Source organism: Mytilus edulis, chromosome 14 (assembly GCF_963676685.1).
Source record: "Mytilus edulis chromosome 14, xbMytEdul2.2, whole genome shotgun sequence".
NCBI classification, from domain to species: Eukaryota; Metazoa; Mollusca; class Bivalvia; order Mytilida; family Mytilidae; genus Mytilus; species Mytilus edulis.
Window position 1 is genome coordinate 32,772,541 of NC_092357.1, and position 12,333 is coordinate 32,784,873.

At 32.5% G+C, this 12,333-nt stretch overlaps 1 protein-coding gene and 1 long non-coding RNA gene across 2 annotated transcripts; both read right to left on the reverse strand.

The window, feature by feature from the left end:
* Positions 1–787: 787 nt before the first annotated feature.
* Positions 788–2,007, reverse strand: LOC139502557 (uncharacterized). Its single transcript, XR_011658882.1, has 2 exons — positions 1,807–2,007; positions 788–1,379 (listed from the first exon to the last, which is right to left on the reverse strand). It is a non-coding gene; the product is annotated as an uncharacterized lncRNA (long non-coding RNA).
* Positions 2,008–5,594: 3,587 nt separating this feature from the next.
* LOC139503089 (heterogeneous nuclear ribonucleoprotein A3 homolog 2-like) lies at positions 5,595–7,549 on the reverse strand. The gene is made up of 3 exons (XM_071292767.1): positions 7,447–7,549; positions 6,396–6,877; positions 5,595–5,704 (listed from the first exon to the last, which is right to left on the reverse strand). Exons 2-3 carry the CDS (start codon positions 6,874–6,876, stop codon positions 5,646–5,648), a joined length of 540 nt encoding a protein of 179 aa, XP_071148868.1. The 5' UTR covers position 6,877; positions 7,447–7,549; the 3' UTR covers positions 5,595–5,645.
* Positions 7,550–12,333: the final 4,784 nt, after the last annotated feature.

A 12,333-nucleotide genomic window follows, 5' to 3' on the forward strand; every position in this document is an offset into this window, starting at 1 on the left:
CAATGAACATTAGAACAAACAGTAAAATTCAGCTGAAAAAAAATTGACTCATCTAATTTGTACGAGGCACACAAATCAACAATCAATAAAGACAAAGTACACAATGCACTGATGTGAGAGTACTTGCACTTACCGAAAGCTACTTTGAAGCCAATTACAATCAATATACAGATAAGACCATTGGTTTCCCTTAGGCAGCAACCATTTGATTTTCGGGGGGGGGGGGGGAGGGGGGGATTGGAGAAAAAAATAATTTGTTTTTGACCCTAAAAAAAAAGTGTTTGTTTCACCCTCAGCTGTCACTATATGTAATGCTAAAATTGAAAGAAAAAAATTGTTTTCGACTTGTCGCTAAAAAAATTGATTGTTTTTTGCCGAAGGCGAAAAAAAAGCTTGTCCGGAAAAAAATCCATACCCCCCCCCCCTCCCCCCCCCCCAGAAAATCAAATGGTTGCTGCCTTATGCATAGATTTACACTAGTCATTGTGGGGGCTTTATAGCTTGCTGTTCGTTGTGATTCGAGTTTTTGTGTCGAAGGCCGTATTTTGACTAATAATGGTTTCCTTTTTATAAAATGTGACTTGGATGGAGAATTGTCTCATTGGCACTCAGACCACATCTTCTCATATCGAATAATTAAGTTAAAAAAAACACTGAATGGGTTACAATGTACAAAATTATTTTGAAACATTTTATTAAACATTGTGAGAAAAAATTCTTCCAACAGAACTGTTACAATATCAAACATCTTGTACTAGTATATATGTCTGATAAAGAAATAAATCCATTGCAGTAGTGTTGATTATTTATTGAAATCTTAAGAAAAATACATTCATTCGGAAACAATACACAAACTATTATGTATTCCCACTATTTAGATGGCAAGCTGCATATCATTCAACATGTTCTCTTTCAAATCAGTTTGAATACTTTTCGATCAACACCAAATATAACCAATTAATTTTGATGAACTAACATCCCCGTGAAGGAACTTTTACTAGTATTCGGATTTGAAAAAACGTGTTCGGTACCATGCATCGATGTTTGAATCCATACATGATCCCCTTTTTTCACTTGACAGAGAACAACTTTAGTTGCAGGGACAGAGCTAGATGTTCCAATGTGTCCATACATGGTGTCTATGATAACGTTGTCTACTCTGAGTTCGGTGTCTACTGATTTACTGCTATATGTAAAAACTGTCCAGGAAAAAAGGTAAATCCCTGTTACCGGGGAAACAAATATTCCATCTCCAGGATTAAAGTTTCCTCCTTCATCTGTGATGACGTTGTCAAATTTTACGATTGAATTTTTATTCAAGGTAGTCTTGGATGACAGTCGAACGAAATATAAGACGCTTTTCTGTCCAGTTTTTGTACCTACAAATGATTTTTTTTATATTTAGAACCTTTGAAAAATAGAATTAACAGTATAAAGATGATGCTTTAACATGCAAAATTAATGTTTATCTATACTGGTATCGTATATGATTGCAACTAGTATCTTTATCTTTGGTATGTACAGTTTGCACGTGCATCAGATACCCTTTCATAAGTAACGGGGAAAAAAATAATCATAAAAAAATATGTATACTTTACGCTGAACGCCTGGTATCAACTGTTCAAAAATATAATTTAGAAAAAAAAAATGATTTTCTGTTGTTTTTTTATATATATAAAGGTTTGTGATTTTTATTAATATAAACGGACAAAATATTTTACAGCTATTCTATTGTTTTTATGCGAGTATCTTATTTTTTAAAATATAACCAAAAAAAAATAAAAAAATTATTAAAGTTCAACTGACCTTTTTCTACTATCTCTGTCACATTGTCTAATCTTTCTTTTAAGAATTTAACTTCGTTTCGGAGGAAAGTAAAATCCTGTTCCTCGTTTGTAGAATTTTGAATTGATTTGGAATATATTCCTAACAGGAAAGATGAAAATAGAAATGCTTTGAAGAACAACATTTTCCTTGTGTCTTTGAACAAGTTTCAAAACATAATATAATTTGTACCACAAAAAGATGTTATATAAACTCGTCATAGACATCATGGTTGAAGTTTTTTACATGTACGCCAGATGCATGTGTCAGATATATCTGTTTTTGCGTGTGCCAGTGTCAATAACAAATAAGTTTTCATACGAATTATACTTAGCTCAAATAGTGTGTGCAAATCTTTTACTGTGTTTTAAGCAGGTTTTCTTTTATTTGTTTGTTTGCAAAATTCTAAGGTTTTGTCAGGTTTTCTTCGGCTTTCGATTTTTTATTACTTTCGGAATCGTGCAGTCGCAAAACCTTAAATCATAATGTTTTATACATGTTATATTAATATGATAATATGCAAATTATGCAGTTTTACACTTTTAAAGACGATCATGGAAACTGCCTCTGAACAACTAGGGTATATATATAAAAAAAAAAAGAAGATGTGCCCGGGTATGAGACAGCTCTCCATAAGAGACCGAATGACACAGAAATTAACAATTATAGGTCACCGTACGGCCTTCAACAATGAGCAAAGCCCAAACCGCATAGTCAGCCCCGAAATGACAGATGTAATACAATTCAAACGAGAAAACAAACGACTTTTGTTTACTCATTCTAAGAACAAAATCTGGTTTTAGAGTTGTTATTATCATTACCTCCTATATTAATTTTGCAACATTAAGTCTTTTCTGTAGTGTGACTGTCCGTTTTCAACGGCATCTGAGTAGAACTATAATGCCAAAATGATACTGAAACAAACTCAAACAAAACGAAGTCATCGACTACCAGCTGTATTTAACCAGGAAATTAACATGTTCCTATAATGAGTATTTGTTCCTGTCAAACTTTTGCGAAAAAAAATGCTTGTTCTTATCTGTTTTCATTTACAAATACAATTAACTTATTTCCCTGCATATGAGCTTTATCCATCTTAGATCACTATAAATATATAGATCATTTTTACTTGGTTAATTTAAACTGAGCATAAACAAGCTAGTAGGCAGATAATTAATCTAACACCAATGGTGCATGGCAAAACACAAAAACAAAAAACAACACAACTCTCAAGGTTATCTTTAAACATAGAGTTAATTAAAACAACACAATTAACATTAAACATTCACTGATAATTACTGACACTTTATTTTCATAGCAGAGCCTGCTGTCAACAAAAGCTTTTTAATTGAGCAGAATTTTGAAAACAACTAGAGCATACTTGTGTACTCAATCTAAGAACAGAAACTGGTTTTAACGGTGTTAATACCAAACACTCAACCAAAAAGAAGTCGTCACGTACAAAAACACGTGAACGCATTGGTTTATACTTTCCGGTGCATGCCAGGCCTTGAAGTCATAAAACTTTCGAGTCAGTTTTTTGTACTCAAACTCCAAAATCAACCAATCAAAATGCTGGATTTCATGTTTCGAGCAGGATTTTTGTGCTCCGAGCACTGAGCAAAGTTTTATGACTTCAACCCCAGGTATCATAACGTTTGGTTTAAGTTATATCTACCAAGGATAAACTTTGAAAACAAGCTTTACGGTTATACTCTAACTTTAGTATGTTTTCATACATCATTTTGCAGATGAGGTTAACATTTTTCTTTCGTGAACAATATCTGCACGTTAAGTGGGGCGAGTTGACAGGGGAAAAGTTAACGAGATTTAACCCTTTTCACAAGTGAGGCGATTTTTTAAAAAGTGGGGCGAGTTGGTAAACCAGATTGGGGCGATTTTTTTTTTAAAGAGGGGCGAGTTGGTGAAAAAGTGGGGCGATTTGGTGTGGGGCGTTTTGCCAGTGGGGCGATTTGTCCTGCTTCCTGCATGTTCATTTACATTTCCCAAGTCTGGTGTTTGTTTTGTTATATCTTTAATACTATTGCAGATTATTAAATTTAATATACACATCTTTCCTAGACTCTGTTTGATTTTAAGCTTGACAAACTGTATAGACACGTGTCTTTTGTAGCAACCGCTAACCAAATTGACCTATAAACATTGATGTATTATAAGAGAGACTAACTTATTTTTTTCATCTGGATCCATTAGATACCGAAGTACTTTTTATCTTGTACAACGCGTTTAAGAGTACCATTGATCATCTAGTATCCGATTACAGATCAGTAACTTGTATGTTTCGCCAATTGTTCCGAATGTAATTCCAAATGAGTTTTTGGCATATATTCTACTATAATATAAAACTAAGGAGATATGGTATGCTTGAAAAATTGACAACTATCGATCAGAGTCAAAATAACGTAATGTTAGCCATGTCGTTGTTAGTTTATGTTCGATCTCTGAGTTTGACTGTCCCTCTGGTATCTTTCGGTCCTCTTTTATAGATATATAATATAAACTATGATACGTTACCTGTAATTCAGTAGTTGTCGTTTGCTTATATGTTACATATCTGTTTTTCGTTCATTTTTTTAACATAAATAAGGCCGTTAGTTTTCTTGTTTGAATTGTCTTACATTGTCATTTCGGGGCATTTTATAGCTTACTATGCGGTATGGGCTTTGCTCATTGCTGAAGACGGTACGGTGACCTATGGTTGTTATTTTCAGTGTCATTTTTGTCTCTTGTGGAGAGTTATCTCGTTGGCAGTCATACCATATCTTTTTTTTTTTTTTTTTGTAACCTGTATTTTTCGAAGAACATAGTACAACAAACCACACACATTGTTTAATCAAATGTTTAGAATCAGGGACTATTGATACTATACTATTATATTAATTATGTATCAAATAGGCCTAATTTACTTTCAATGGTATTTTCAAAATCAGTGTAGGTGTGACCGGCTTTTTGTTATATCAAATAGAAAATAAAATCGTTTTTGTATATATAATTATTTATTTGTAAACAGACTCCTTGAGGGTCATCCACATATATACCTGTAAAATAATAAAGATAAATTAGTTTTCAATAACTTTTAAGTTGAGTATTTACTTATTGCATGAGTTTAGAAGTCTTGTACATGTGAATCTGCCCACACCGAACATAATCTTTTTTAAGTCCCGAAAAGGTTCGGTTTAGCCAAGTTTCACTGTACACGTTGATAAAGTTGAAGCTATGCCCCAAAAAATATCATTGCAGAATAAATAATTATTTCATCTATAATAAGATGTAAATTATATAACTTTACCACTGGCGGATCCAGAAATTTTCATAAGAGGGGCCCACTGACTGCCTAAGAGGGGGCCGCTCCAGTCACGCTTCAGTGATTCCCTATATAAGCAACCAAATTTTTTCCAAAAAAGGAGGGGCCCGGGCACCCCTAAATCCACCTCTGTTTACAATGACCAAAAAGAAATATTTTTCAGAAATGTACGGCTAGCGTCGATTTAAGTGTTTGGTTCGTGTGAACTTTTAAGTAGCACTTGAATAGTCTCTGTAATAAACAGGTTTTAAACACACAATTTGTTTATAATTCAAAACACATATTTGTCCTGCTTTCAAAATAGCAAGGTTTTGACCATACAATAATCGTCACAATTCAACCGATTCCATACCTCCATCTAACGAATAGATTAGGAGAAGCAGAGTGACCCGAGTTTTGCCGATTTGGCAATACAAATTAAAAAAAATATTCATGTAATGATGATGAGGAAATGAAGTAATACGTACCAAATATTTACTAAATTCAATCTATATCTCTAATTAGTGTTGTTGTTGTTGTTGTTGAACAAAATCAAAAAGAGGAACAGAAGTCCAACTGAAAAAGATAAACATATAGTTACTTGTATACAGTTAGTCTTAAACAGTGCATTGCGTATTCAAAATACAGTTAGGTTTAACTGAACGTTCTATAATCAATGTGCGACGAGTAGCACCCTCATTGTTTCTAAGTATAACATTAAATGTTCCACACAACCAAATTGAGATGTACACAATTTGAGAAATACTTGACCTTAAGATTTCGGGCAATTTTGCCGATAATCGTAATGACACTTTTCAAGAAACGGCTATACATCTCGGGACATTATGTAAATACAGATAAAAAAACAAAACTCGACTGTCTTACTAAGTTCTACAAAAACATAAATCAGGGTGTACGGACACAATTTAATGAATAGTAAATTTTGATTCGATATAATATTACGAAAAGTGAAATATTGAAATTTCTTTTGAAGTCAATTTTAAATCTTTTAATAGTATTGAAGATTACTATTCATAATGTGGTATAAATAAAAAAAAGAAGATGTGGCATGATTGCCTATGAGACTACTTTCCACAAGAGTCCAAATGACACAGAAACTAAGTTAACATCAATAGGTCACAGTACGGCCTTCAACAATAAGCAAAGCCCATACCACATAGTCAGTGTGATTGTTAATGAGACAACTGATCACCAGGGACCAAATGACGTAGATGGAAGTTTAGTAAAAAAAGTTATTAGTACTTACAAAGTCCAAGTCCTCCATTTCCGCCGAGAATACCGCCATCCATACCGCCGAGCCCGGCCATACCGCCCATACCGGCTCCACCAGCAAATGGAGATGCGACTGGGATTGGTTGAGGAACGTATTGAACAATTTCGTCAACATATCCTCCCTTTTTACCGTATCCGGAGTATCCCTTTTTACCGTAACCAGAATGTCCACCATAACCGGAGTGTCCTTGTTGGCCGTAACCAGAATGTCCACCGCCGTAACCGGAGTATCCCTTGGAGCCGTAACCAGAGTATCCCTTTTGTCCGTATCCTGAATAACCGCCATATCCGCCCATGCTTCCACCATATCCTCCGATGCCACCGTAACTTCCGGAGTATCCACCGACTCCACCACCATAGCTTCCGGAATATCCGGAGCCACCGTAATAATCATCAGCAATTGTCATGCCACAAAGGCAGACCAAGATAGCAACAGTTGTGATGGCAAGTTTCATTCTAAAACAAAGAAAATTATCAATTAAGTCAAAATTCATATTCAAATTTTGAATTTAGAATTTATCGCCAAATTACTATAATGTATCATTTTATATTGTATCTGAATATATCTACGAATATACTTGGGATTATTCAGGATCATACATTTTTTTTAAATTGAATTGTTTTACGCGCGCGTTATTTCAAGGAAGAAATATATATATATAAAAAAAAGAAATGTATATAAAAAGAAACAAGCACACTTCTTATTCCACAAAAAGTTATTTAAAAATCGTAACTGAAAAAAAATCAGTAATAAACTTTTGACTATGAATTTTGTAATCTAACAGAACTATACTTGTAATAATAAAACATTAAAGAAGAAGACTAAAATTTAAAAAAAAGTATTCGGAAAATGAAAAAGAAAACCCAACGCGAATCTTAATCCACAAAAAGTTATTAAAAAAAATCTCAACAGAAAAAATACAATAATAAACTATTGACTAGGATATGTTTTTCTAATAGATCAACATTTATCAGTAGAACTTTTTTTTTGGCCAATAAAACTTAAGAAAGAGTTAATACTTTACCTGACTTCGTGCTTGTGTTAAAACAGGAGTGATTCTACTATTGAATGTTCCAACTTTTATACCTAAACGAACGCTTCCTGTTAGTTCGGATTATGTATATCATTACAATTTATATGTAATTCTAAAATACATGTCGGCACGGGAAAGGTGGTTTGAGACACATGTTATGAATGGAAGTAATATTATCTAATAATAATTACGCATTATTTTTTTTTCCTAATTTTGCAATATTTAGGAAAACCTTTTTATAATGTTGAAATGTGAAAGAAACACCATGCATCTCTTACTTATTCCACCATTTTAATTATTTTTTATTTTTTAGAGAATAGTATCAAGTCGTTAGAGATACAGATAGTTATGTTTGTACTTTACCAAATTTTATGATGGAAAATGTATTTGTACGCACTATCAAAACCTTGTGGTCTTAGGTTCATAAATAGGATTAGGTTAAACATGTAATGGCATTTTGAATGCATCTAAATTTTCGTTGTTAAAATCTGACTTTTTTTTCAAATTTAATGGTACAAAGCAATTGATATAAAAACAATTTCGTCTCTCCAATCTCATGAATATAGTTAGAGAATATTACAACGAAGTTAATATTTAGTTAGGTTTGTTTTGCCCCTTTTGATTTTTTTTTTACATTTTTTTATCAGAATGTGCACGAGAGAAATGTATTTGATCATTTATTTGATTATTGTTACTATTCATCATAAAAAACATTGTATTTTTCAAGGAAAACAAATAGTCCGTCCTTGAAAAATAAAATACATGACTATTATTGTATATATATAATCATAATTTTGGCAACATTTTTCCCCCATGAAACTTTCTCGTGCTGATTTAGTAGACATTCCTTTGTAGTATTTCCCGTTTTCTTGATTTTAATGTCTTTATTGACCATATTGAAATCAAACACACATGTATGTCATTTTAAATTTAATTTGAAGTAATTGACATTTTTGCCGGCGGCTTAAAAAATAATTTGAAAACACTACATTTTTTCTCAATTTCACTCTTAACACACCGAAATTTTACTATCACTATTAACAATTACAGAAATCGATACATATGCATTTAAAAAAAACTAATTAAATGCAACCCCACCCTCATTTCGAAAAAATGAAAACTATATGAAAAAAAGCAAAAACATATAGCATTGAAAATTCAAAAGGAGAGATGTAGCCCTATATGGAAATTGATATATATGAATACACTTTAATTTTACATTTTACATCTACAGAAGTTGCTCTAGTGATAAATTTGTGAATTGTTTTGCATTCGATCTCAGTAACGGAAGCCGATAAGGGCCATTCAAAAAAAATATTTTATGTCGTAATTACGACATGGTTTGTCGTAATTTCGACATAACATGTCGTTATTACGACATCGCTATGTCGTAATTTCGACATAACATGTCGTTAAAACGACATCGCTATGTCGTTATTTCGACATATCATGTCGTAATAACGACATCACTATGTCGTTTTAACGACATCACTATGTCGTTTTAACGACATAGCTATGTCGTAATAACGACATAGCTATGTCGTAATAACGACATCGCTATATATAAACGAATATGTATTATGATTGGCAAGAGACTAAATGACACAGAAATTAACAACTATGGGTCATCATAATGCCCCCAATAATTAGAAAAGCCCCTGCATAGTCACCTATAAAAGAGGGAGGAAAGATACCAGAGGGAGAGTCCCCGAAATTCTGTGTGGAAGACAGTGTTATTATTTAATTATAAGCTCCCTTGGAAAAACTCCAAATTTCATATTTAATGTATTTTATTGTTAAATAATTTACATGAAGCTTATGGAGTAAATATTTGTTAATTGCATAGCTTTTGCTATTTGAATTCATTGGTTAAAGATTTTTATTTATATTGTAAAGTTTGATGTTTGCATCGTCGCAAAATCTTTGGATACCTTCAGTAAGAAATTTATATATTTTATAGATTTCCTCCGTGATCGGTTAATTCTAATCTTATATAAGATATTTAGCAATACATTAATGATATACATTTTGACATGTAGAAAGAATGAGATGTGAAATTAATAGAGAACTGAATTATTACGACCAAAGCAAGCCATTCTTTCTATCTCCGTATTAATAAGCGCATACTACATGGCATCTTTTAATAAGGGTAAATTGAAGTATTGTTTGGTCTTTTTCTACTTTCAAACGTTGAGCACGATGTTCCTACAACCCCTAGGATTCAAAACAGAATCTTCGCAATTTCGTCCGCAAAACAAAATAAAAATGTTAGAAAACACGAACCAATATTAAAACAAATTCAATATATGTTTTGAATTATGTTTTTACAGCTCCTGATCATATACTAAGTAATATCTACTATAGTTGAGGATTGAAATAAGAAAGCTATGTGAAAAAAAAAACAGATGTCCAACGTTACATTTATGAAAAACTGTTTTAACTCTTATGTATAGTGATCCTATTTCTTATTCTCTGATCTTCTTGATTATTGGCAGGAACAACGACATGTGTCAATACATTTTGGCGTTAAAGCCGTTATTTTACCAAATTTCATTTGACTCGGTGACTGCATATTAAGCTGGAATAAGAAAAATGTCATACGTTTTTCGTTAACTCAACGACTGAAAGTAGATATAGCAGAAATTGAATTAAAAGAGTAAGACGATTATTATAATATCTAACAAAAGTACAAATATTTGCCTCATGTGAGTTCAAATATTGCTGATTCAATAAAATCTCTACACAGTCGTTTTTCAAACGGTAGTCATTTTGTCCAAGTTGATATTTCATTTTTCAAAGCAGTTAACGCGTATTTTTTATAATTGATCAAAACAAAAGTTAGATTCACGAAGAGTAAAAAATGCCAAGATTCTTTTCTTATTTACTACATATTTGGGCCTTAAAGGAATAAAATGCTTCCATTCATTACAAAACGGTAGCCAATTTGTTCAAATGTCTGAAAACGTCCAAAATCCTAAAGACGTTAATTTCCGACGTTACATGTGCTAAAGTTTCAATCAAATGTTCATGATAATTAAAACAAATCGTGTTATGAAATTTGGAAAAAGAGGTTAATGATTGCTGCCGAAAAAAAAGAATAGTGCATGTTGCTAAAGATTCCGCCTGGGAACATAGGTTCGACACAGGTTAAATTTTGCAATTTTTATTAATCGTATATAGCTTTTAACGAGTTATTTAAAAGAATTTGGAAATGGGGAAAAAATTCCATTACATGAACTTCGTCCAACTCTTGCAAAGACAAATTGGAGACACCAAGACAGTCCTCTAAATGTAAAATGCGAATTGAAATTTATGTTACGGAACTACTCCGAAATAGATCATTTAAAGTCGTCAGCTAATTAAGGTGCAATCACCAATATTAAAAGTCTTAATACCAGTTCACGGAATGTTTTACTTCGCGATTTGTCCTGCTATTCATGTTATAAATGTCGTAATGAAAGTATTTCCTGTACTAGCGAAGCCGGAACTTTTCGTCAATATAAACTTGTGCATGAAATGGAGGTAATTGAAAGACGAATCCCTAACAGCGACGAAAACCGTTTCATCGAATTAATAGAACCCGGGATTATATTTGCCGTTTTCGCGGACGATCCAGAAGTAGATTACTATATTTTAAAATGTATATATCTAAAGCTGACTTGGGAAATAATTCTCAAGCTAAGGTTCCAGTAATTGAAGGGTGTATTTCGACAGCATATGTGCCAGGGAAAATACAATTTTATTCAAATTTAACCAAGGGTAGAAATGTTCAATTCACTTGCAGAGTGTCAGATTTATTTGTATTGGGGTTGAATTAAGATGTAGAAAATTTACAATGACAGATGATATCACAGTGGATGATATGCACCTTGAAAGTTAAACATCCTATGATAAAAAAAAATTATTGAAAACCGTATACATGTACCATTATTCCTTCCTACATTACTTGCGACACTACGGCATTTTTAGTTGAAATAACTTAAAGGGTAAACATTATTAAACTCGAGGTAATTTTTGATAAAATGACATCACAAAACGAACAGAACCAGAATCAACCAACAATATAAAAAACCGAATAAACTTGCAAAAAATAATCGAAGTCAAAATCCCTCTTCGACACCGCACTTTAAGTGTAACGTGTTGTAGGAAAATCGTGCCCAACGTTTGAAAGTAGAAATAGAGCAATCAATACTTCAATTCACCCTTATTACAAGATGCCATGTAGTTTGCGCTTATTTAAAAGGAGATGGGATGCTTGACTTGCAAAATCAGTCCCCATAATAAGTTCAATACACCCTTATCTGACTGTAGAGTACTTTTAGTATCAATCCTGATGTTTAAATTTTTGGTCTAGTTAATTTGTTTTTCTAATTCATATTCTTATTGATTAGGAATGGAATCTATAAAATATATAAGTTTCTCACTGAAGGTATTCAAAGAAGGTAACCTAGGATTTTGCGACGATGCAAATATTAAACTTTACAATATAAATAGAAGTCTTTAACCAATGAATTCAAATAGCAAAAGCTATGCATTTAACAAATATATACTTCATAACCTTCATGTAAATTATTTAACAATAAAATACATTAAATATGAAATTTGGAGTTTTACCAAGGGAGTTAATAATTAAATAATAACACTGTCTGCCACACAGCATTTCGGGACTCTCCCTCTGGTACAATGTATCTTTCCTCCCTCTTTTATAGGTGACTATGCGGGGGCTTTTCTAATTATTGGGGGCATAATAATGACCTATAGTTGTTAATTTCTGTGTTATTTAGTCTCTTGCCAATCATAATACATATGCTTTTATATATATAGTGATGTCGTTATTACGACATAGCTATGTCGTTAAAACGACATAGCGATGTCGTT